At 39.5% G+C, this 27,374-nt stretch overlaps 1 protein-coding gene and 1 pseudogene across 1 annotated transcript in view; one reads left to right on the top strand and one right to left on the bottom strand.

Moving 5' to 3' along the window:
- The window catches only part of LAPTM4B (lysosomal protein transmembrane 4 beta), a 66,002-nt gene extending 46,688 nt beyond the window's left edge, over window positions 1-19,314 (top strand). The window contains exon 7 of the mRNA XM_039853943.1: window positions 18,700-19,314. Coding sequence (XP_039709877.1) covers window positions 18,700-18,777 — 78 coding nt within the window. The 3' untranslated portion in view covers window positions 18,778-19,314. The remainder of the gene's footprint in view (window positions 1-18,699) is intronic.
- A 7,850-nt stretch (window positions 19,315-27,164) lies between these two features.
- LOC120595824 (uncharacterized) lies at window positions 27,165-27,283 on the bottom strand (annotated as a pseudogene).
- Window positions 27,284-27,374: the final 91 nt, after the last annotated feature.

Here is a 27,374-nt window from a genome sequence, read left to right as displayed (position 1 = left end):
GAAAACATGTCTTCACTGGAAGAGTCCTGGGAATCATCTGTACTTTATATAAATTATTTTAAACTACTTGGCTCGTGGTAAGATGAAAGTGTAAGTCCTCTAGGTATTAACCTCCCTGTGTGTCCATCACCTTTGCATTCAGCGCAGTGCCTGATGCAGTTCTCTGTATAGGTTCAAGGAGTGACTAACAAAAAGGATGGTGATGGATGATAGGAACATGTGGATGGTTCAAACTGGATAAAATAGGAGGGGATAGAATGGACAGGACAAATGCAGGGTAAATATAAGTGGTATGTCAAGTCTAAACCAGAACAGAGTTTCATATTTTGCTTTGTTTTATAAGTTCTGGTGACATGCTCACTCTGTGACCTTACTGAAATAATTTAACCTGTTTTTGCCTTTACTTCTTTGTATATAAATGGAAATAAAACAATTTTATACTTTATATTAAATATACAGATACCAGCTGGTATTACTGAGAACTCAATGGAATTTCTGAGAGAAAGCATGTTATACATGAATAGCTTTCCTAAGTACTCGCCAGACATTTGTTTAGTTGACTCAAATGTCTATGAGCCGTGGTTTAAGAAGAGACTCTGTGACTCATGGACATGGACAATAGACTGACTAATGGTCACCAGAAGGGAGGGGGAAGTAGGTGGGGTTAAAGAGGTCAAATATGTGGTGACAAAGAAATCTAACTGTGGGCGGTGAACACACAATACAATTTATATGTATGCCTTACTGTTGAATTGTACACCTGAAACTTACTGGATTTTGTTAACCAGTGTCACCATAATAAAAATAAAAATGAAAGTAAAAATAAAAAGAACAAGCTCTGCCATGATCAGATGCACAAAACTCAGCATACCCAGATGCTTAGCAGACTCTTTTTGAGGTCTGCAGAATACTATGCACAGATTACAGTAATACGTGTTCTACTAAATTCTTTTAAGAATTTCTCCTGGGTCAGTACATCTCTTTAAAGAAATGTACTGACTTTTAACTTTTAACTAACATTTCTTTTAACTATTCAAAATTATTGTAATTTTGATAAAATTACTGGCTTAAAGAATTTTTTCCTTCTGGGTTACTGAGTATTTAGTTATCTTGTTTTCTTAAAAAAGAAATCTCAGAATACATTGTGCTTTTTAACGGGAGGGACATCCCTAGCTTTTCCAAGTACAGGCCTCTATTCTTTAGAAAGGCTTCCAATTTGGCAGTAGTTTGTGGTAACTAGGATTTGGGACCATAAACTAGTGCCAACTATGCTTATTTCCTAGTGTGTTGACATAAGATGCTGAGGAATTGCTTGATGGTGGTTGTTGGTCATTATCGAAGCAGTCATTCTTTATCAGCTTGCCATTTTTAAGATAAGGAAACTGAGTTGCTGCTGATAATGTTACTAGTTTCTCAAAGTTCCCAGGGAGCCTTTTAATTTTTTTAAAGATTGGTATTCCTGGGAAAGGAAGATTTATCGTTTCTCATAACTCAGTTGCATTGATAGTTTATTCCAAAATATAGGGCTAGATCACCACCTGAAGTCTCAGCTTTTAAATATAATGGTATTGTGGTTATTTTAAAGTGTTTTTATTATACATAAAATAATTCCTTAATATTGTAAAACATGCAGTAAGTGCTCAGATTTCCAGTTGTCTCAAAAATATCATGATTTTTCTAGCAGTTTATTTGAAACAGGATCCGTAGGTCAGTATGTATTTTAAATTTCTAAAATTTTTTGTTAAAGAAACAAGTATGTGCCAGACTAGATTTTTCTAATTGTATACCTATAATGTAGTCCTCTGTATTTCTAGTAAATCAGATCTAGAGTCTTCTAATATTCATATTCCTTTTTTTTTTTTTTCCGAGATTACTTCATAGTTGATCATTTGTTCTTCTACCAGGAGGCAGATAACATCTGGTTGAATCTGTTTTTCCGAGATGTTTGCAACCCTTGCTACCTAATGCATAGATTCATTGATTCTCTGGGGGTTACAATATGGTGACATTCGATCATTCCTTTTTCATTTATTAGCTGGGAAATTCCTATAAGGAGAAGCTTTCCCTCCTGTACTATTTATCCAGTAGCGTTTGTGACATGGATAAATATACTTGGTTTTATTCTCTTTATGTATCAGATTTCAGAGTGACAAGTAGGTCCATCATTCTCTAGTGTCAACCAGTGAGGTGTTTTTTGTTTTTGTTTTTAAATAATAAATAAACTCATGAAAAGAGGCCTATTAGAAGAGCTGGGGAGGTCCACCTGAAAAGTACAACTATTTTAACAAATTTTATCAGTAAGCTTAAGTAAAACTTAACTATTATTCTATACCTATTTTCAGACTTTCAAAGGAGAAAAATAAATGCTTTCTCTAAAAAGATAGCACCTTGTAGTTAATAGCCTTATTAATATTCAAATCATCCCACCCTTAGCCAGCCGGAGCCTCTTCAAGCTGGCACCCAGTAGTCTTCGATAGCTACTGTGCTGTCTGGTATGGCAACGTGTTCTAGGCTCATTTTGTACATTGCCTATCCCAGACCTAGGATCAGCCATTTCTCCAAGGAGCCCAGCTCTCTTTTGGTGGGACCATAATCTGGATTTCTAGGGTTGGAGAACAGATTTTTTTTTTTAAGCAGGGCTCTGCATTTTTAAAAATTGTTTTAACTAAAACTAAAGGAGTTAGTGTTAGCATTCTAACTTAAAAAAAAAAAAAAAATATATACTGAAGCCACACTCTGAGACTCTAAATGGAGGTCGGAGTGACCCAGTTCTGTCATTGTCCCTGGTCTCCAAAGCTATATTAAGATCCTTACAGTGTGTAATAATGTGTGTTTATCTTTTGTCCAAGTCTTTTTTTGGAATCTACACGGACATAATAACATGTTGTGTCTTTCACTTCCTATCAGATATTAGACCAGATGGCTTTTCTCCCAGGCTGAATAGTCTCAGGGTGACCTCTGTGGAAAGATACTGGGACTCTCACTGGTAGAAAATAAATGTGCTTGTTTTTCCTTCTTTCAAACAGTACATATATCATCAGCCAGGCATATACTTTCCCAAATATTACTCAGGGAGGATAGACGAGAGTTATTAGATATTGGAAATCATTCCCTGGGTTAATATCTCCTCCATTTCTCCTGTCAAATCAAAGCAAAAACCTTTGAACAAAACACTTAAGACATAAAGGTCCCAAACTCTGTTAGTTCTTAATGCCTTGGGTCTTGGTATTTTTTCCATGGCGCCCTTAGGCCAAAAGAAATACATAATTGTTCATTTCATTAAGCAGTCAGGTCCAGATAAGAGTAGTAGCTAGTCTAGTATCTAACAGATATTGCTATGTTTTCCTTGAAAATTTAAAATATCCCAAGATGCTTCTTTGAGTGAGCACAGCACACAGTCGGATACCTTCCTTTTAGAACACCATTGTAGAATTCACATTCGTATTACTCATACCATAGTCTCTACCCTAGCTCCATCAAAATTTTGTCCTAAGAGGAACTATGTATTAAAATACTAAACATGTACATTATAGAAACATTTCACATTAACATTTATGCAAATTGAGCTTTTAAAAACAATTTTAATATGTGCAGTCTTGTTTTGATAATACCAGTGAAGATGTGAGCCATAGCAGTACCCACTATCAGCGGTCCCCAACCTCTTATGGCACCAGGGACTGGTGCTGCTATGAGAATCTAAAGCCTGACCTGAGGTGGAGCTGAGGCGGTGATGCTAGTTCTGGGGAGTGGCTGCAAATACAGATGAAGCTGCTACACTGGCCTGCTGCTCACCTCCTGCTGTGTGGCCCAGACTGGTACCAGTCCGCAGCCCGGGGGTGGGGGACCCCAGCCCAATATTTTGTTAAATCCAATAGTAGAAAACCCAATTCTTTTGGAATTGGGGCACTTTAAAAGCAGTGTGATTAATATTTGGTGAAAATAATGTCTGAAATTACGATTTCAGATAAATGAATCATAATCTTGGTTAATGTGGGAAAATTTCTAACTAGGGATAATAGGACATTTTAAAACTTCATGCAGTCTGTTATGCCATGTCATATTGTATGTGCTATGATAGGAGGATTACAATTAAGCAATTGGTTAATATACTCTTATGCAGATTCACAACAAAAACTAGGTTTATTTGAAATGTTCTTCCAGAACTTTTAGGTTTCAAATAGCTATGTGTTGATTTGACGGCTTCATATGCTCTCTAGATGAAATAACTGGAAAGTTGTATGGGTCAGAGATAATTTCTAGCAGATTAGGATATTTTGTGGTGCTAATCCTGGTGAACACATACAGGCTTATTTTGACTTCAAGGAGTATTTTGCTGTGTGGAGTCTTCTTTTGAGTCTGACCACTTGAAAAACACAATTAAGAAGAAGTCAGTGGCCTGGGAAGGCCAGATTATCTCTCCAGCAGCCATTTCCCAGTGGATTCTCTCCAAAGGACCTGGGATTGATTAAGGCTGACCTTGGACTGTCAAAAAGCCACAAAACAAATTCTCAGTTGACTAAGAGGGTTTGGGGGTGGTATAGGGTGGAATTTAGTAATATTCTCAATGACTTTCAAATATTGTACATAAAAATTTAACTGTTTTTCCTTCTGTTGCTTTAAAAAGTCAGGTTATTCATTACTTCCTAGGAATAGGTTGACTATGGTTAGAAACAAATTTTTAACTAGGTAACTTGAGTTCTGTTTATTTTTTCCGCCCACTGTAGAGAGATCAAAAGGGAGGGAATGAACTAAACTGACGATTTAGTTAGAGATTTTTAGTTAGACTTCAGAAGTTCTGTCATGCCTGAGAAACTAGACGGTTACCGAGATGAATGCATAGTCATCACTTTGCACATTCTTCAGAAAAGTTCTAACTCTGACATGGTGTGAGGAGGGCTTTTCCCTGAAAGGCTTGTTAGTAGACTGGCTCTTAAGGTTTTATTCAGCCCCGGGCATTTCAGATTAATGTACACTAAATATACCTCACATACAAAACAACTCAACCCCACACGTTTCTGATATCTTCATAGGTGCCATGGCTTCAGGTATTCTTCTCTGTTGGTTCTAATTGAAAAGTATTGTGAGTGAGATTGGGTTGGGTGCCCCCTGAGATTTCCTGAAAGCTTTTCCCCTGCTTTAATGTAGGTTTCACTGTTCAGGTGACAGTATGTGACATTAACTCAGCTTTTCTTCCTCCTGTCAATAAAATACAGCATTCAAAAAAATATCCTAATCTGCTGGAAATTATCTCTGACCCATACAACTTTCCAGTTATTTCATCTGGAGAGCACCTGGAGCTGTCAAATCAACACGTAGATATTTGAAACCTAAAAATTCTGGAAGAGCATTTCCAATGAACCTAGTTTTTGTTGTGAACCTGGATAAGGGTATATTAATCAATTGCTTAACTGTCATCCTATCATAGCAAGTGAGAACAATTTATGGTAGTGTTGCAGTGAATTGAGGATAAAATCACCCTCTGTTTTCATTGCTTTACTTTAAAAAAACTTACAGAACTCGACTTCTTATTTATCACAATGTCCAAAATAGAGTCTGTATTAATTTTTACTCCAGAGACAAATGAAACATTGAATTTTATTTTATTTTTTAACATTCTGAGAAAGGTTTCTGGTAATATACCTTAAGAAATAAAAAAAAAAGTATTCTTTAGCATCGTTTTTAATAGCAAAAGTATCCAATCTCATTGCTAATAATTGGGGACTGGTTTGGTTAAATAAGGTTATATCCACATGATAAAATGTCTTTATTGATACAAAAATTATTATGAGCAATATAACAAGCAGAAGAAAGACATGTTTTAAAAAACAGAATATGGAAGTTTACATTTCGGTTACAGCTATGAAAAAAAAATGAAGCTTGTAGACATGGATTAGATCATGATAGAATATTAAGTGATTGATTTGTTGGATGCCAGAAATCAAAGCAGGAAGTGTTTCTCCCTTTCCATCCGTGTAATGGAAGGAGCGAGGGAGGGAGGTGTGTGGGGAAGGAGGAACTAGGTGTGTGGGAATCTGAGATCTGGGTTCTGAGCAGTCCTTCCAGCCCAGGCTCCACCTCTGGAATGAACAGTGTAGAATCGTTAAGGAGTTACGCACAGTAGGTGGCGTAGCACATTCAGGTTTGGGGGATGTGGAAGGGAAGCAGCTGGGATGCCTCTGGTTAGGGTTACTGTGGTGACAGCTCACAGTTCATTCTTCCTATTTCTTCAGTAGTTACATTAGATATTTTTATTTTAGATAAAAATATAGGTTTTAAAAGATACATTCATTTTGATTTATAGCTATATATATTTAGATAGTTATTTCAGATATATTTATTTCAATACTAGATATTTAAGTGCTCAGAATCCTTTTTAACTTTCCATTTGGGCTGCTATATTATTTTAGCATTCTCTGCCCAAATATCTCACTAGTGAGAATTTTTTACCCAGTTGGAAAGATTTGAAGTGTGAATTCTAGAAGTATACTCTATAAAAGAATTCGAGTCGTTTCTCTGCTGAGAATTGAGAGAAATAATGACTTCTATAATATCAAATGAGGACAATGTATAGTAGTTTTGCAGTGAATTGAAAATAAACTCATCCATCTCATTTCTCTTTGGAAATGATTCCTTATAGGTGGGAGGAGGAGTTCTTGCTGGAACCACTCCGCTAAGTTTGTTTGTGTTCTCCCCAGCTCCTGTTGTGTTGGATTCTTTGGATACAAGATGCCATCGGTTGTAAACAGCACCATTATTTTGTTGATGCTGTCTATTATAAGGGACAGCTTAAAATCAGGTGTACCTTAGAATCAAATATACAGTTATATGTATGTATGTGTTTACTCACATATATTTATTATAGGTGGAAGTATTCATCTATGGTGAATACTAGGGTGAAAGTTTAAAAACAGTTATTCTAGATGTCTTAAAGATAAGCCCAGACTTTCTGTTTGTGATAATTCTATTCTCCGGTGCCCAAATAGTTATTTCAGTTAATCATAGAGATTCATGAATCAACTATCTCCCCTTTCCTGCTTGGCCTGAATAAAGGAAGTTCACATCGAAATAGAAAGGTGTGGTGTGACCAATTTAAGACAAGCATTCAGTGTAAATGCTGCCTGTTTTAAACAAGATACATATTCTGGCTTCTTGGGATTAATTTAAATGGACCTTGGAAGACTTAAGTGCCTCTGAATGAAGAGACTGTTGTAGGGCCAGTGCTTCCACAACCGACATCATCCTGTCTTCCAAGGTCAGAATTCAGAGTGATGCTTTTCCGTAATACAGTCAAAGGCAAACTTTTTCTATCAAGATCTAAAGAGTAAATATTTTAGGCTGTGCAGGCCATGTCTCTGTCATAACTGTTACTGAACTCAGGTTCAACTGCCTGCCACCCATAAGCCAGTAACTCGGGAGACCAGAGTTTGGTAGAAGGAAAGCAGGTTTATTTAAGAGCCAGCATCCTCAGAGGACAGCGACTTCTGTCACAAAGGCTGTCCTGCTGCTTCATTGAAGGCAGAGATTATTATAGGGAGAGGAGTGGGCAAGGGATAAGGGAGTAAAGCCCGAGGAAGAGGGCTGTATCCTGGAGGAGGCAGCGGGGTGCGTGGGGGGATGTATCCTGGAGGAGCACAGATGGCCAAGGCCGTCTAACTTATCTCTGGGCTTGGTTTGTTTCTCAACCGCCTGGAGGGGAGGCACGTAAAACAAGAGTTAATGAGGAGGGAGTGGGGGTGCTCCTCTTTCAGGGTACCAGTCAGCCTGATGAACCCTCCTCTGATAAGCAACCTGGAGCTGGTCAAGCGGAGATCGGGGAGGATGTGGCGGTCAGTCTTTGGGCCCCAAGCAGCCTGGGGACTATTAGCTCCCTTTGAAGTCTGTTTCTAGAGTTCTCAGTCAAGTAAACTGTTTATCTACAAGTTAGATATTACTTAACAAGGCATATTTACGTACTTAAAATATGAGAGTGAGATAATAAGGACAAAAAGGGAAAAGAATTACAATAGTGACAATCATAAGACTAGAATTAAACCACAACCATCACAGTTACAATCCCTACTGTCATCTCATCTCCATTTCTATGGCAGTTTTGTTGGTCTCCCTGTAGTGGACTCGTGAGACAATAATTTAATGAAATGCTCGACACAGCAGTGAGACATGGTGTTCAGTTCTTCCAGCTGGAGGAAGAGTTTTACAGTGCATTTGCTTTCCAGTTGTCAAGGCCTGCCTACACAATTTAGTTGTGCTTATTATGCTTATTTTGAACATTCCGTAAGAGATTAATATTAACATTCATACAGTTAAGCTTAACTTTACAATTTCTCCTAGAACAGGTTTTATTCCCCATGGTATCCAGGAAAATAAATCAGAACACCAAGGGAGTAGGCATACAAAGGTGGAAGGGCCAGGGCAGAAGTAAGTGAATTATAATACTGTTATATTCGGTAAAGCCTGCTTGGATCAGAGTAAAAAGCTACGTCAGAAAAACCAAGCCTGCGTGCGATTAGTGTGGGCTTACAATTCCCGTTACACAACTATTCTGCCCTGCTTTTGTAGGATGAAACCAGCTATAGGTGATACATAAAGAAGTGTGGCTGTGTTCCAATAAAGTTTATGGATGCTGAAATTTAAATTTTATATAATTTTCACATATCATGAAACATTTTTCTTTTAAACCATTGAAATGTAAGAACCATTCTTTGCTTGTGGGCTACACAAAAAACAGGTGGCAGGCCAGATTTGGCCCACATAGTTCACAAACCGCTGCCTAGTAGAAATTTAAGCCCAGCTTTCTAGGTATTTGTAGGACAACTATTTTAACCATCCGGGGAATTTCACAGCCCTGGCTTTGGGCCTAGACAGACCTCACAGTTGAGTTTTCCTTTTCCGCAGGTACGTTGGCTAATAGCAGCACCTGATATTTTGGCTCTTTTTAAGGATATCTTTTTCCTGAGAAAGTTTGAATTCTCCCATATCTCTTATTTTGCCTACAGATCTCGATCAAGCATATATTGAACAAACTATAGTAGAAATCTAATAAAATAATAATTTGCAACAGTTGCTAAAGTCTTGAAAAACAGTAGCTAAAGCTATTACATGCAGTGGTACCCACTGTCTATTATGCAAATATTCTTTTATTAAATTTGTATTTTACTTTACTATCAGGGGGAAAAAAATACATCTTCCTCTCTCACCCTTCCCTCCCGCTTTGCCTTTCTCTCTATATCAATCTATCTATTCAACATATATAGAAATAAAAACTTTGTAACCCAGTTAGTATCCACTTTGCCTTATTTCTGGGTTATTTTAACACTCAGTTGTCTTATTTTGCATTATGTCCAAGACTATAAGCTTTTCATAAATATGTGGATTAAAATTAAGATTTGTTGAGCATTAATTAGTATATTTCATATGCATTGCTAATAAGCAGTTACTTGGTCATATTTATTTCACCAACTTTGCGAGGCAGAGACCGTCATCTTCCTCATTTACAGAGGGAGAAGAGTGAGGCTTAAAGAGGTAAGTAACTGGCCCAAGGCCCAGAGTTGGGAAGTGGCGGGCCAGGCGGTCAACTCCACAACCCATGCTCTCAGCCGCTGCCCCAGCGCACCCGTCTTCTCGGCTTGGTGGCATAGAAAAGTACCGTGTTTGTTTGGCACGCTGTTGTGAACGGACACTGGTGGATGAGCTCTAGGCTTCCCAGCAGAAGATAAATTCTCTTTATCAGACCCCTGCATTAGCTTATAAGCTGTGTGCTGACTCAGACCTTACATGTTTCAGTTAGTGCGGTACCCTCAGTGCCTGGCACACAGTACAATCAACATTTGTTGGTGAAAGTAATGAACGGCGTTTAATAAGTCATTCATCTTGCTTACTTTTTCATCTCAGTCGAAGGAAGTAGCTTCGTGTATGTGAACCAGATCAGCTGCGTGCCCACATCCCCAGCCATCCAGCGGTCATCTCCGAAGAGGGATCGCTCCGCAGAACTCCCTCCGTGTCTTCCATATCTGCTTCTTTTCCCAGATCCTAGTGAATGGTAGAAATGTCCCCTTTGTCACCTCAGCTAGTAACTTAGGAGTCATCTTTAGACTGGTTACAATTAGTCCTTTAGCCTCTAGTCTTAAACTGCTTTCTCTTCAGTTTTTACTCTCTTGCTACCAGATTGATCTAAAACATAAATCTGATTTTGTCATTCCTGTATGTAAAAGTCTTCAAGAGTTCTGCTGTATATTACTGCAGCATTTCTCAACTGTGATGTCATGCCACTTTGCTATGTGACAGCCATTTGTGACTTGGATAATATTTAAAATCTAAGTTTGCCAGTGATTTGATTTTTTTTTTTTCTTTTAATCAAGAAGAACAGATTCAGGATTATCCCTCCAATAACATCTGTCTCAGCTTCTTGTATTCTAATATTTTCTTGAAGCGAGATGGGGGAGTGGAGTTATAACTTCATCCTGCCAAGTCCATCTTATTTGCGAAGCAGCTTTGAGGGACTGTTACTGATGTGTTGTCAACAGCTGCTGCTCTTATGAGCTGTTGTGCTTTCATGAATACTACCATGCCCCTTGCTTCCTGTCCGTTCCGCCCCCCTCAAAGGAGTCTAGGAAAAAAAGTCTCCATTTATAGTGAGTGGTATTTTCTTTATTTTTCCGTATTTGGAGGAGGAGCAATTGATCTTGTAAAACAAACCTGTGTATGCCCATGGGAGTCTCTTACATGTGAACATTACCAAAACTCCCCATTTTCCCCAAAATGGTAAAGACCACTGTTTCTGTAGAAGGTTCCAATTTGCTGTCATTGCTTTCGAGGCCGGTAGGGATCGTGCCTCTTGTTCCAAGCTCGTCTGTAATCCCACCTCACGCACCCAGCTCTTCAACTACAGCGAACTGCCTGCATCTCTCACGAGTGCCTTGGTCGCTCATGGCATGCAGTTTGCGTGTGCTTCCCCTCTCCTGTGAGGAGCACTGCTTGGTTCACAAACAGCATCCTGCTCCAGATTTCAGCTGGTTGTCTCTGTGCCTGCCTCCCCAGCACCTGGCACCACAGCTGGCCTCTGCTAGGTAGGTGCTCAGGTGTGCTTGGGGAAGGAGCGAATGAACAAAGAGATGGTGTTTCAACCAAACCTTCCTTTGGATTTTTGAGTTATAACTGTATGCACATACCTCTAGCAGGCGCACGGCCCACAGTAAACATGGTGTCCATTTTGTCTCTTTTCTCGTCATTCGGTTGCTTTTGTTTAGAAATTTGTAAAGGAGGAAGTAGGGCGTAGGGATGGGAACTCCTATCATAGGGGGAGATGAATGCGTTGCTCAGCTTTTGAGGTAAAAGGAGTCACAACTGGCGTTTCCAAAGGAGTTTTTTTCAGGTTCCCCAGCAGGGGCTTAGGGCGTATCATTCCATAGTAAGAACAAAAATATTTTCAAAATTCTTGAGAGAGGGTTCATGTCAAGTAGATTGTTAGTTCAGTGAACTTTCCTTATAGGCATTTATCCAGCATCTGCTTCAGCAGGTGTGGCTCAGAGCACAGTCTTGGCCTCTTAACACTTTTTGCAACTACCAGAGCTGAGAAAAGGTTTTTGAGGGGTATCTATCATGGTCTCCATTTTATAGTTATAGAACTGAAGTTCAGGTAGATTTAGTAACTTATTCAGGACCCCAAGGATCATAAATCATAGAGTTAGAACTTGAACACAGGTCTAATTTCAGAGTCCGTGTTTGACTCTCCACCACCATAGTCCCTCTAGAATTTGACCTTGGCCTTACAAGCTACTGAGCGCTAGAACTCAAATTTGAACACCCCTCTGTCTAAGAACCAGTGCTGAGGAAGGAGTACAGAAGTATAAGAATCTTGCCTTTTAGACACTTTTTGGAGAGGAGAAAGGTAAATGTATACAAGACAGTTATTAGTACAGGATAGCACATAATAATAATGGATAAATTGCATAAGTGCTTCAGGAGAGTAATTTTGTGTCTGAGTTCAGAAAGCTGTGCTATAATTACTGCCATTTCCAGTGTTACGACTTTATATTATGTATAATGAATATGGAAATGCATTGCAATGTTTTTATTTCAAGAACTTTATTGTACTGCAGTTGTACAGTATAATTAAGAGGAGAAGGGAGTCATCAAGGCTGGAATATCTCAGATTTCCATGTCAGAAGTGAATTTAACTTGAGCAGTGGGTGGTTTGGGCTTTGTATGGAGTAACATAAGGAAGAAAAACATTTCAAGAGAGAAAAATCATAAGAAAAAGAGGTTAGATTTGTAATGAGAATGCTGTGCTAGGGAGTCATGGAAATGAGTTAGGTAGGATAGAGTTAGATATTGGGCTGCGGTTGACCCGGGCATGAGTGGCATGAAGAATGTGGTATTAAATAAGGACATACATTTTGTTTCCTTGGGGGTGCCTCATGGCCTCATAGTTCTCTAGCTGTCATTGGTGTTTGGGGTACTCCAGATTATGTTTTAATGTGGAGATTGGGTCTCCCAGGGCTGGAGGAGAGTCTCAGGCAGGTGATGATGGGGCTGGCCGGTCTGACCAACTTCTCCGTGAAAATGTATTTCACTCCCTAGGTAATGACTTCAGATGGCACAGTGCTCCCCATTGCTTTGCTCAGTGTCTGTACTGCACACGTCCAGTGCCCGCCACCCTTCCTTGCTTTGAGAGCCACATCTTTGGCAAGTTGGGCTCGTTTTCCAGGCCCCTGCAGAACCTCACATCAGATCCACTACTCGCCTGCCAGCTCAGAAGGCAAATGGAACGAGGTGGCTCTTAGCTTGAAAGTTACTCCTTGATGACAGACCTCCTCTTTCCTTCGAGACCATCGTGGTTATTCTTTTATTTTTAAAACGTTACTTTCATTTTTAAAACAGGATTACATGAATATAGCTAAAAATCATGCTATCGAGAGATTTCTTAATTGTCCTCTGCCATTTTCTTGCCCATCCTCCACTTTTCACTCCAATATAAATAGTCAACTCTTCTACTTGTCTCCTCTAGTATTTACCTCCCCCCTTTAAAATAATATACCTACGTTGCTAATTTTTTATTATTTGTTTGAGATACCTTTTGACTTCTCGTTGAATAGGATTTGAGCTCTTAATCTCCTTATATTCTTTGCTACCTTCATCCTCTTAATGTAGTCACAATCAGATTTTTTGGTCCCATTATCAATTAGCATTTACTTTGACTGTGCAGATGTTCAGTGCAAAGCTCTGCGGTTTACATTCTCTTTTTTGTACAATTTTTGTTTTCCCCTAGCAAACATTTGCTTTGCTTTTTTCAGCTGCCAAGTATTTTTACCTTTTACATAGCCCCAATCCTTTCTGTGTAGCTATCAGATCTGTCAATCAACTATTAATATTATTTTCCAAATGTTTGATTCTATAAGATAATCTGTGCATTTTCTTTCTTTCCTGGGGCCCAGGGCAGATGAGATGCCTGCCACACAGCTGTCATCCTGGGCCTTGATTTCATTTTAACTTACCACACCTTTACTAGGAGGTGGGAGCCAGCAAACAAGATTTCTGGTGCAGTTTACCTCGTGCCTTATACTCCCACCCCACCCCATCCTGGACCCCAAAATCTCCATGTGTGGTTCTTTGAGAATTTGATGAAAGCTCTGAACACTCTCCCTAGGAAATTAAATGTACAAACTAATTCGCATGTAATTTTTTGAATGTCTGAAGATGTTTATGTAACTTTTATATACTACTTTCAGAAATGTAAGCCTAGCAACTGTAGAATTCCGAATAAGCCTTTAACAGATTAACTCTAATATTACAGTAAAAGTCCAACTCTAACCATAGTACCCAAACATTTCCTATTTTTTTAAATTAATTAATTTTAATGATGACATTGGTTAACGAAATTCAATAAGTTTCAGCTGTACGCTTTAACAGTAAGGCATATATATATTTACACTCTATGTTCGCCTGCCATAGTTAGATCTCTTTCTGTCACCACATATTTGACCACCTTGACCCTGTCTACCTCCTCCTTCCCTGCTTCCCACTACCTTCTGGGAACCACTAGTCTGTTGTCCATGTCCATGAGTCTCTGTTTGTCCTGTTCATTTGTTAATTTTAGGTTTATATCCCACACATAAGTGATATCATGTGATTTTCAACTTTTTTAGTCTGGCTTATTTCACTTAGCATGATTATCTCGAGGTCCATCCATGTTGTCGCAAATGACAGTATTTCATCTCTTCTTATGGCTGAGTAATATTCCATTGTATATATGTACCACAGCTTCTTTATCCAATCATCTATCGTAAGACACTTCGATTGCTTCCAACATTTCCTATTTTTAACAATAAATAATTCTTGTTGAGTGTTTCTTAATATTTGATAGAATGAATCAGTTTCCAAAATTTTAATGACGTGAATTTTTGGCCATTTGGAATCACTTCTATTCCAAGATGTTACATTTTGCTACCTTTGTTCATTTATTTTCCTCTCCAACTGTTCTATATATCGATGTAGCTAAGAAGAATAAGTTTCTCCTGGCAGCACTCTGAATATTTGTTGAGTTGAATTGAAGTGAATGAGGAGCTGCTTTCCTACCAGCGTGCTATCACCTACATGGCAACTCCCAATTAAAGAGGCACTATAGAGAGATGCTAATCTTCCTAATGAACAGGTGCCTTCTGGGGTCATTGGCAAGAGGGGCTTTTCCAACTGTGTGGAAGAGAATGTACCATCATATGGTCACTCTGTAATTGAGATCCCGTGAAAGCAAACTTCCAGGGACTATACTTAGAATTTGATTGTATTGAATATTGTTGAAGTATAGTCTGTGATTTGTGATTGTGATGCTTCTCTGTTTATCTACTCATTGAGTAGCTGCTATTCACCAGGCAATGGCAGATTGAAGTAGCATATGACCTGTATTCTTAGTCCTCAGAGATTATTTTCCATTTATTCATTGTGAATAATTAAATTATTAAAAAATGAAAGACTGGATTTAACTAAATGTCATCTTCTAAAAAATGTCAAGATAATTGAGTTTTTACCAATGCATGGCATTTGAATTGGCATTTTCTAACTTAAATGACCTGATAGTTGTTTTCTCAGATTCCCTAATATACTTTGTCGATCTTAGGACAATAGCAAGTGTTTTCAGCCAATATTATTCAGCTAGACTATAATAGAAACAATATAGCAGTCTTTACTTCACCCTTCCTTAAAATCATCAATAATATTAACATCATTTAGGTTAAAAATAAAAAGATGATGCTGTCCCTTCAGAATTTTAAACCAATTTCATTTGGAGAGCTTTTCATTGAAAGTAGCCCAGTAGCATGAGGAACGAGCCGTGTGAATATTTTACAGTCGGCATTTAGTATGTGGTACTTGGGATGTGAGGACAAGTGAAAGTGTCAGAAACCTTATGAAAGGAGAAACTCTTCACCAGGCATCTTGACTTTGGATATAGGGCCCAAGGCAGTAGAATATTTGAGTGGAAAAGCCATTAGGATGTTAAAATACTGATGTGAAATGAAACTTTAAAAGAAGTTTGAAAATAAATAGCAAGAAGTAATGACAAACTGCCAAACTTAATGTGAAAGTAAATTTTTGACAAACAAAAGGCAAATTTCTGGCACTTTTTTTTTTTCCCCCTAAGAAAATTTTGTGTTTAATCTATGAACACATTGGAGGTTTTGAGTAATACATTTTGCTCAGTTAAAAAAAAAAGTTGGATATGATGGCCAATTTTACTTTTAAGTAGCTCCACTATGTTTTAGGATAATTCTCCAATGATAGATATGAATCAGTTGATTGTTTAACGAGGTTGTGGAACCTAACACTGAAGCTCATTCATGCAGAATTTAATATTCTAATGCTGATGACAGCTGTTTTCCCTGGTTATAATAAGTTACCGTATCTAATGCGTGCACACACATGCGTGCTGGAGACTCAATTTTAAAATGAAACATGCCACTGCAGAGAGATCTGTGGCTTTGCTGTAGAGAATGCATATTTTTCCTCAGCTCAAGCTGAGACTTTTAGGATGCCTGGTGGAGACGCCGCTGCTAGATACTGCATGCAGCCCCTTCAGGTGATGCGCGAACTCTCCAAGCTCCGACTCTCGCCTGTCTTTCCAACTTCATCTCCGCAGCAGTGTTCGCCGCTGCAGATCCTCGGGTTCCCAGAGGGTGCTCTGTTTTCAAGCTTCCCTCCCTTACCTGTGCTCTTTCTTCTCGACCTGCAGCATCTTTCTCTTCACTCTATGCCTGATCCTACTTATCCTCCTGAGCGGGCTTCCTTCCCCTCCCACCTAAATTAGTGGTCCCTATCTGTTCTTCTTGAACATCTTGTCCACACCCACACATTGATCATGCTCAGTTTGCCTGTTTCACCAATCTCTGCCCCCAGTTAGACTGTCAGTTCCTTTATAGGCGGTGAGGTATGTTCAGGTTTGGGTCGCCATTGCCGAGTGCCCTGCCATACTCAGTGCGATGGCTTCCTTTCATGGGAAGAACTGTAGAAACGTTGCCTCACCTCAGACAGGGCCTGTACCGAGTTATCGTGGGTGCTGCTTTCCCTTTGGGCAGGGCAGCAGCTGAACATTCGCCACGACTCTGGACCTTGGGTAATGCTTGAAGGGTGAAGTACTTAGGCCACAGGCACAATGTCACCATTTCTTTTGGGAACAGAGGCTGTGAAGCAGACAAGACCAATTCTCAGGCCTGTCAACATAGCTCGTGTGGTGCTGTGACAGTTATCCACTTACCACTTTGCAGCTCCAAAGTCCTTCTCAACCTAATTGGAGCTGGGCCTCGTAAATATTTCCCCTCTGCAGCCACCCCATGATGCCTTGTCAGTGGAAGTCACTGGAGGAGGGGAGAGGCTTTCTTTTCCTGGTTCCTGTGTGCACCTGCAGAGTATTTGGATCCTCTTGGCAGCGCCCCCTGGGGCAAATGGGGGACAGCAGCAGCGACGCCTGTTGACAGCCCTCCCAGCACATACACCCTCTTAGTTTCCAGGGCACGTGGCACCTCCCCGCGAACGGCTTCTAGAAGGTGGACAGCACCTTGCAGCAGCTTCCCAGCATCCCGGCAGGCGGTTCTTTACATGCCAGCCTCAGCCTGCTGCTTGTGAACCAGCTCTGGCCTGGTTCAACCCAGAAAACTTTTCTACCAACCCCAGCCCCTCCAGTGATGTTCGATTCCCAGGCTCAGGGAGGCCCCTTTCCAAGTTGGTCGTCCTTGTGTACCCTCACTCGGCACTAATATCCATTAGAGTCTGTTTTTTCCCCACTTAGCTAGTTCTCCTCCAATCCCCTGTTAATAATTTGTTATCAAACTTTCTCTGTTCAAATTACTGGGTGGTTTCCATCTCCAGATTGGACCATAAGCAGTATCCATGCCCTCTGCCTAGCATACCAGGCTCCATTTCCCAACCAAATGAACTGTACAGATTCTCCAAGGGCCAGCCTAACCGATGCTTCGGTCATTTATTCCATCTCCTAAGTTCCTGCCATAGAATAGACGCCGGACCCTATATCTCTGGACTTCAGCCCAAAGGGATCTCCCAGACTGGAGGAGAGAAAGCTGAGTAATGGTGTGTGTTCAGTTAGAGGGGAGACGAGGGGACGGGAGGCTGGTTGGGGCAGTAGGTTATGACAAAAAGAACAGAAACCTAGAAATGTTTAGTATCGTCCCTCTAGGAGTTAAAGGATAGATAAATGAAAATTCATGAAATTGATAAACATTTACCACTTTAAGTGATGTCCATAATAGAAAGAGTAACACTGTGGTTTTGTTTTGTTCATTTGCAAATATTCTTTCTCTTTCTACAAAGCACTTGAAGTGGATATGGTTTTAGTTCATCTCATCTATGAATTCCTAAGGGCAAGAACTGTCTTTTACTTTAATTATCTTTTACCCACAATGCATGTCACATAGTAGGTGCATAACAAATGTTAGTTGACTGTTTAAAGGCTAATTATATTGAGTTGGTGTTCTCTGTTTTGTTTTTTATTCTAAGAAAGCCAAAATTGGCCAATGTTTTCATATCGACAGTTCATAAACAATTATAAGTAATTGTACTTCTACTGAAATGTGAACAGAGAGGTTATCAATTAATACTGGTTCTATTTGTTCCTCAGCAACCATTCACAGATACTATCTGCCATTTCAGGTGTACTTTATAGACCTCTAATTATCAGGTATCCCTATTTTACAGACATGGAAATCGAGGTTAAGTAACTTAGCCAAGACCACACTGGTAAGGTGGGCCAAGCCAGGCTTTGAGTCCACATTGACACCAAAGCCCTCGCGTGTAGCGCTCTCCCACCTGGATCTCGCAGGAGTGACTCTGCAGTCACTCGGGCGCCTGCCCTTGTGTGTGCACATGTACATGACACCTGGGAGCCTTTTTCCTCTTCAGAACCACCGCTACCTCCTTCCTACTCCTAGACACACAGCCCTCTGGCCCTCCAGGCACCATGACATCCAGGCACATGTGAACAGGGTTTGGGAAACTCTGTAAGGACCAAAGTTTCTTCCTGTTTGCTTTCTTAAGGAATCAAAAAGCCTCTCATCAGAGTCTAGCCACTTGCCGGACAATTGGAATTGGTACAGGTTATGGAAAAAGTTTGATTCCACAGAAGTTCAATTAAAGTTAGAGCTCAGGGGAACATACATGTACTTTTCAATGCTAATCCTTGTTTTCTCTTATTCTCCTCAGGTGCTGTTACCCCCGTATGATGATGCCACTGTGAATGGCGCTGCCAAGGAGCCGCCACCACCTTATGTGTCTGCCTGAGCCTACAAGTGGGGAGGAGCTGAGAGCATGAGCTTGACTTTTCAGATATCAGAGCAATAGTCCTTTAATTTCAATCCTGAGACGAGCTCTCTGAGTTTATTTGTTGCTGAAATGCTACAGTTTAAAAATGTAGATGTTAAGTTGAAACCCTCTGTAGTTTTAAACATATACTTTAGCTAGAGCACTGTGATAGATTAACCATAGAGTTCTTTCTGTAGGGGTGGGACGCAGCGGGCCTTCGAGTCTCCCTGGACGTCCCTGGGCGCTGAAACTCCCAACAATCTGGATGAACCTTGAGTCAGAGAGGTCTGGTGTTGTACCTGCTAGACCCCAAAGTTGGGGACTTAGTCACATTTTTTTCCCTCTGTTCCCTCTGTCTCTTTCGAAAGTGTAAAATAAAATCAAAATTAGACAATACTTTTCTTAAGCCATTCCAGTGTGTAGAAGAAACCCTTTCGATGGCAGGAATGTTAATTGTGTGATCATTGCTCTAATTAGGTAAATACATATATATAAATAAAATGGGAATTTCCTTAAGATCTTTATGACTTAAATTCAGCAACAGTTTGAATTTGCTGGTCAAGAATTTCGTCCATGGGCTAACTCGAGACATTTCTGTAGTCCCGGCAGCGAGAGAACAGTCACTGGCCATGGCTGCTCTTGCTCACCTGTGGCCGAGGTCATTGAGTGGTGTGTCTCACCCGTGTTAGAGGGGTGGAACTGATTTGTTTGGCACTTGGTATCTGGTGCTCCCTTTTTCCTGGTTTCCCACGCCCTCCCAGGGATTGGTACAGGTTATGGAAAAAGTTTGATTGGTACAGGTTATGGAAAAAGTCCTCTTTCACTAAATGTTCTGCCCTAGCCTGATTCAAGGAGGACAGTCATCTCGCTTTGTCAAGTGATACCTCTGATATGTATTTACCTAATAATATAAAAACGGTTTTCTCTTTCCCTGCAAGGAATATCCTACTACTTTGAATTTCCAAGTATGCGTACTCATCTTTTAAAATGAGTGTAAAACAGTCTTCAGAAAAATGAGGAGGGGTCTTTCCTTGTGGAATGCCCTTATCTTGACTACCTGACTTTAAAGGGACTTTTATATATTCATATGTTCAAGAATTACAGCTCTGCTGTTTGTTCATTTTGAATGTGCTGTAAATGAAGGCTTTTACAATTAAAGTGAGATTTGCCCACACCCAAGAAAATAATCTTTTGACTCTGTGCTTGATTGTGCCTAGGGACCCTTCCCACCCACATGTGGCTATGTAAACACAGTTCAGCCTAAGGAGGAGGCTTTATGACTTTTTTCACACATATGTTTTTTCATATTTCAGTGCTGATGAAATTAGAGCATCTTAGGCCAAGAGAAATGGAGACGAAGACCTGAACTTCCAACATTCCTAACCCCCGCCTCTCCCAAGCTCTTCTTGCTCAGCTCTTTTGCATATGATTGCTTTGTGTCCACAGTGCACTTTTAATAAGCACTTCAGATTTTACTACATTCAAAGGGAGATTAAGAGAGGTGAGAGGGGATATGTTTATACCTGAGCATTAGCCTCTGTTATTTCTTATGGTATGTCTCATAAGTATTCTTTACTCAGCCTAAGAAATTCTATATTTTGAAGATCTGTGCCCATAAAATTCATACTAAGTTAATCATAAGAGTTATTAGGGGTGGAATGGCTTATCAGATGGTTTCACTGATCCCTATGGAAAACGCATAGGAGGACATCACAGTTATTTGCATGTTGCTCCCCATAATTCTCTAGCTCTTTGCCTGATAATTTTTGCAGCATGAAAAATGATGCATGATTAAGTGGAGAGAAGTGCTGATTTCAAGAGTCTAGGGTTGTCAGAGAGGATCTTGATCATGTGACACTCAAATAGCACCAATAGACATCAGGATGTCACTTCCTACTTAGAGATCCCGTGCGATGCTGGTGCTTCTGGTTTTTCTTGACTTACAGCATAACCCAGGCTAAGCTCCCAAGCCTCATCCATATCTACTCTACAAAGTAAGGAATTGTCTTCTTGTTTCCTCTAGGGGAGCTTGTGATGTTTGGGTTAAAATGACCCTGCAGAGCACATTCTATGCCTCAGCAATTTACTGGGTATTTTTCTCATGGCTAATCCAGATAAATACCTCTCTTTTAGATGTATTTAAAATCTCTCTTTAATATCTAGCTCCTTTCTCCTATTTTGTTGTCTACAGAGAATCAACAGTTACTACCTCAGTTGTTCTCATGCCTGCATACCTCTTGCTTACTTTACTGATGAGAGCTTCTCAGTTTTTTTCATCTTGCCATTTTAAGATCATGGACTTTCAGCTCAGCACCACGAGATGTGCAAATGGACCGCCAATAAACAGCCAATTTCAGAGAGTGTTTTAAGTCTGTCGGGGCAGAGGGAAGGGGAAAACATACACCTTTAGCTTTGGACTGTGGTCTGTTTACCCTAGAAACCAAGCTTCTGTTGAACAAGTTGGTCAGATTTCCAAAACGCTGAGTCATATGGAAGAGTTTGGAGGCCAATAGGCTAGTCGCCTTCCCCTTCCTGCACCTTCTTCCTACATAAACATTATGGGCAGCATCTCCCCAGGTCTGATGTCCTTGTCCCTGCCCCCACCCTATCCTATTGTCCCTGAGCATGCAGGAGAACTTCCCCCTCCCATCCTTTGTGGCCCTAAACATTTAGTCTGACCACTTAACCAAGACACACCTCATTTCCTTTGTCTTTCCACTCCACCCTCAGTTCCTTAATCAGCAGTACTTCTTAGTAACGATCTCTGTAACCATCCTTACAGACTTGTAACCATTTAAGTTGTTTTATCTGTAGAAGGATGTACTGTATTTGGAATATGCATCCTTTGAGAAAAAAAAAAAAAGTCCTGCTGTACAAACTGAGCTTTTGTGATAGAGGAAAACTAAAGATTTAGACTATAAAAACATTAGTTTCACTTTTTAAAAAAGATGTGTTAGTTTTTGCAGCCAGTCTGGAAACTACTTAAACATCATTAAAAAATATTGCTGCAGGTCATGTAGGTAGTCTCTTATATTCTGGAGGGGAGAAGACAGGGGTCTGCCAATGTATCAAAAAAGTAACTCAAGCAAAAGGCCTAGCTAGCATAAAGTGCAGGCTAAGCCATTTCAAGGCTCCCCACCTTCAGACCTAAAAAGCACCAAAAATAGTGCCTGTGTCTGTGTAAAATGGGTTTTGGCAGATCAGATATATGTTCTAAAAGGGAAGGAAAAAGGAAGCATTGCAAGGATGTCTCCACACCCATGGAATTCACTTAAAGTGTTTCTGCACACTGGCCAAGTTTTCAGCCCAATGACTGGTGTATGGAAGCCAGCAGATCCGTGACCTGCCCAGAAGCCCACGCATGCCTTGTACTGTCTACAGTACTAAGACAGAGGAAGAGAGAAACTGTCACTCGGCCAACCCAGAAAAAGTTACATCAAAGCCAAAGTCTTAGCACTATATACCCATCAATATGATCCTAATTAGCAATAACAACAGCTGCTTCATAATGTAGAGTTTGGATTCAAACAGCACAATGGACTCAAGTTTTATTTTATCCCATCTAAAGCTCACAGGGTTGTTAAAAATGGTACAAATACAGTTTTTACTTATTAAGTAAATTTATTAAGATGGGAATCTCTTTAATTCAGCAAATAAAATTACATATATATTCGTATTGCTTGGTATATGTCAAGATATCCAGGGTATAATGTAGCAATAAAGCAAAGGGAGTTTGCGTGACCCAGAACAGATTGGGCATAATTAGCCAGTCTTGAGGGCTTGAGCCAAATTTCTCTCAGGAAAGGCTAGATTTGAATGTGTCATCTTGTCTGCTATTTGTCACATGTCCGGTGCTGTGACATCTCAGCTTCCACTGTACTTACAACTTGAAATGTCATATGCAGTGACAGGTCCCAGATTCCTGGAATCTTAGATTTGGAACATCCAATCTAAGGAGTCGATAGGGTTTCCACCTGTGGTCTTTGCCTGGGGAAACCCTCATCTTGGCTCTGGAAAGACAGGAAACAATGAGTCTGTTCTCTGTGCGACCAGAGAACAATGGGTTTGCTCTCTGCACTGTTGTACAAAGGACTCTGCGTCCTGCCTGGTGGGGAGGCCCCTCTGACCCAGTGGCCTTTGTATGATGTCACTTTGCCCAGTACTCATTTTCACCAGCGGAATATATTTTAATTATTCTTTGTCACCATTTTACCTTCAAAGGATTTTTCTTTAGTTCTCTTAAATTTAGACCCTTATAAATTACATTTCCTAATTTTTAAATTATTTAATTTTAATAAAAAAATTAATTGCTAAATTATCTTTCCTAAATACAGTTCTCTTTCAATAAATAATAATGGCAGCTCTAACCCCGCTTTTGTCAATGTTCCCATTCTCTTCCATCTTGACCTCCTATTGACATTTCATATTCATCATGCCCAAAATGAAAAATTGGTCTCAATTTCCCCTGAAAATTGGCTCATGCTTCTGCTGGCTCATGCATCTGTTGGCCTCCCCATCATTCCAGCCATCCCAACTCGAGGCCGTAGGCTTTCTTTACCTGTCCCTCTGTCTCTCTCCCCATATCTAATTAGCCCCCAACCCTGTGGCTTCTACCTCTCTATCAGGTAGAATGACATTTACCATTTACTGAGCCCTTCCTATATGCCAGCCATGCCGCTAAGCACTTTACACATATTAACTCTTCATCTCTATTTTACAGATGAGGAGACTTTTAAAGGAAAATAACTGGTTGGTCCCAAATCACATCAGTTACTGGCAGAGACAGGATTTAAATTCTAATTGAGTCTATCTAAGTGGGTGTTGCATATCTTTGAGACATCTAGAATATCAGAATTCTGTACATAACCTCGCTTCTTACTAACAATGGTTGATTTCTACTCATTGGAATTAATACATCTCAAGGAGGAAAGGAAGTTATTTAAAGCCACGTGAATATTGTAAATGGGGTGGATCTTGAAGTTTGCATTACACAAGTAAGGCTGTCAGTTTCCTATTTAATTAAACTGGAAAATGTTCTGCAAATATCAGCTTTTAATTATTATTGTAAAGAATTTATTCAGACAAGAAGATCAACTGAGTTGGGCCTTTTAGAGTAGTTAATTGAGCAATTTCCTTTTGAGGAAATTAGGTGCCATTTTAAACTGCACTGATTTGTCTTCGAGAAGAATATACATATTAAAATTTCAAACATTATATCTCAGGCTAGTACATAAGTAAGAGGAACAGTGATATAATTTGTTTGCACTGTCTTAGAAGAAGAGTTGGGGGCCTCGAGACTCGACTTCCTTCACTGCCATTGTCCCTGCCTCAGAAAGCTTGGATCATGGCATCAATTTTCACACTTATCAACTAGAGACAGAATACAGAAGCCCTTTCCCTTGGTGCTGTAGGCTTTCTTCCACCCTGTGACAGAATGCACTGTGTCATCTATGTCACTGAGTCCTATCTTCTTAAACATCTTAATAGAGAATTCAGGCATAATTTGTACATCAGGAAACATTGTAAACTTGTGGGCTTTTTAAAAATATACATAATGTGTTGCAAAAAACGTATAAAGCCAATAATTCATCCTTTGGGTCTCAACCTGAAAATAATTTCCTTCTGGAAGTTTTCCATGACCCACTTGTCTGGGAGGTTTTTGTTTTATGTTCTACTGTAGCATATCCAGCGTCCAGAACAAGGCATATCTTATACTCTATGGTTCCCGTTGCTTTTCTACCTTGTAATCCCCCAGGAGATTAAAACTCGTAGAGTATGTCTTGTGTTCCTTACTGGTTTGTCCCCAGCACCTGGAACTTGTCTGGCAAAACTCAAAAATGGTTGTTAGAATAAGAATAAAGAAGCATATGAGAGAAATTAAAACCACCTGTAATGCCAGCTATGGCAATTGTGACACCCTTTAAGAACAGCTCAGTTGGGCTCAAGTTCTACTCTCAGAAGAGCCCACTGGAAAAAGGTATTATTTCTATAGCCCGAGGAAACCAAGGGAAGGTTTCTCACTGTTTAGTGAGTGAGTGAGCGAGTGAGTGAGCGTGCGTGCATGAGTGCATGTGTGTGTTTTGGGGGAGGAGGGAATCTTGATTCTTCTAGAAGAAAGTTGGAAAGGTGATAGGCAAAAACCAGCAACTTGGTAATAAAGGGATTGATCTCTGAAGAAAGATTAAAGGACAGCACAGATAAGAGGCTAGCTGATGCTCTGCTTCAATTTGAAATCAAAAGGAAACACATTCTCAGCTCTTATGATTCTTGTGATCAAGTTCCTTTTATGTGAACTTAATTCACTAGGGCTCTGAATGAAGAATTAAATCACTGAATGTGCCTCTCCATCGGAACTTTCTCTTTTCCCTTTCCTAGTAGATCATTGTATGATTAGAGCAAGCAATAACCAGAACTGAGATCTTATGGAATCCTGAGGCCTTGGGTATATGGGGGAAAATTCTGAACAGCTAACTTGCAACCGAAGAACAGCAATGTGTTCACCCACTTCCTGAGCACTTCAGATGTAAATAAACCTCTGGAAAACCATGTGCGATAAAGCATGTTTGTCTTTTCTCCTTTACAAGAATATCACAAGATTTAGTAATAAAGCCATGTGAATTTCCCTGTGGCAGGGACCAGGACACTAGTAACAGAAGTCCCCACCAGCAGGCAAGTTCTGCTGTGTAAAGCAGTAATCAGAAGAGGAATACGTACTCCAGAAAAGGCACGTGAAAGCACAGGAATAGAAGCCGAGGAGCAAAGCAAGAAGCCAATCCTGCATACGTGTGACAGACCTGGTTCCAGGAAGAACAACTTTCAAAGGAGGGTAGGCAAACCCAGAAGAGAAGCAATCTGGCTCAAAGAGACTAAAATGTTTGCATGAGGACTTAATTAAAACCTGCCCTCTTCCCATGAATCAAAAATGTATTCATATAATTCACATACCATACAATTCACCAGTTTAAAGTATATGATTTAATGATTCTTAATATTATTCACAGATTTCAGCAACCATCACCACAATTTTAGAACATTTTCATTACTCCCAAAAGGAATCCTACACCCATCAGTAGTGACTCCCCATTTCCCTCCAACCTTCCCATCTCACGGCAATCATTGATACACTTTCTGTCTCAATGGATTTGTATTCTGGACATGGAGTCATACCACATGTGGTCTTAAGCTTACTTTCACTCAGCATGTTTTCAAGGTTTATCCATGGTGTATCATGTATCAGTATTTTGTATATATATTGTATATACAAAATATATACAATATATTTATCAGTATATTTTGTAGCATGTATCATTCCTTTTTATTATAGAATACTACTTTATTTTACTTATTCATCAATTGGTGGACATACGGGTTGTTTTCAACTTTTGACTATTATAAATAGGCATTTGCGTACAAGTGTTTGTGTAGGCATATGTTTTCATTTCTCTTGGGTATGTATCCAGGAATGGAATTGCTGAACCGTATAACTATGTGTAACTTTTTGAGGAGCAAACTATTTTCCATAGCAGCTGCACCATTTTACAATTCAGCAATGGACAAAGGTCCCAGTTTCTCTGCATCATCACACCCTTGTTATTGCTCATCTTTTTATTATAGCCATCCTAGTGGGTGTGAAGTGATGTGGTTTTGATTTGTATTTTTCTGATGGTGAATGATGTTAAGCATTTTTTCACTTGCTTATTGACCATCTGTGTATCTTCTTTGGAGAAATGCATATTCAGAAACTTTGCCCATTTATTAAGTGGGTTGTCTTTTTATCATTGAAGTATAAGAGTTCTTTATATATTTCAGATGCAAGTCTCTTATTTGCCAAAATAAGACACAAGTCTATGATTTCTAAAAGCTCCCCCCATTCTTTGAATTGTCTTTTCTTGATGGTATCCATTGAAGCACAAAAGTTTTAATTGTGATGAAATCCAATTTATTTTTTTTCTTTTGTCATTTGTGTTTTTGGAGTCATAACCAAGAAACTATTTTCTAATCCAAGGTAATGAAGATTTATTTCTATGTTTTTTTTTTCTCATAGTTTAATAGCTTTAGCTGTTACATTTAGGTCTTTGATCCACTTCAAATTAATTTTTGTATGTGGTAAGGAGGTAAAGATCTAACTTAATTCTTTTCCATGTGGCTATTTAGTTATTCAAGCACTACCTGTTAAAATTCTTCCCCTCATTGAATGGTCTTGTCGCCTTTGTTGAAAATTGATTAACTCAAATGTGAAGATTTATTTTATTTAATTTTTTAAATTTTTAAATTTTCTTAGGCGAGGCAACCCTTGGTTGACTTCACAGATTGCAAGGACCTTGTCAGCTTACAATCCCTTATTTTATTTTATTTTATTTTTTTTATGCCTACAGCACTTGGTCTTCCTAGGTGGTCTCCCATCCAAGTACTAACTAGGCCCGACCCTGCTTAGCTTCCGAAATCAGACGGGGTCAGGCTTGTTCAGGGTAGCGTGGCCATAGACTGAAGATTTATTTCTGTACTCTCAATTCTATTCCATTAAATTATATGTCTAGCTTTATTCAGGTACCACACTGTTTTGATTTACTGTTGCT

The sequence above is a fragment of the Pteropus medius genome, unplaced genomic scaffold (genome assembly GCF_902729225.1).
Source record: "Pteropus medius unplaced genomic scaffold, Ma_sr-lr_union100, whole genome shotgun sequence".
Taxonomy (NCBI): domain Eukaryota; kingdom Metazoa; phylum Chordata; class Mammalia; order Chiroptera; family Pteropodidae; genus Pteropus; species Pteropus medius.
The sequence above is the reverse complement of the archived record's forward strand: the minus strand, read 5'-3'. Positions and strand labels throughout refer to the sequence as shown.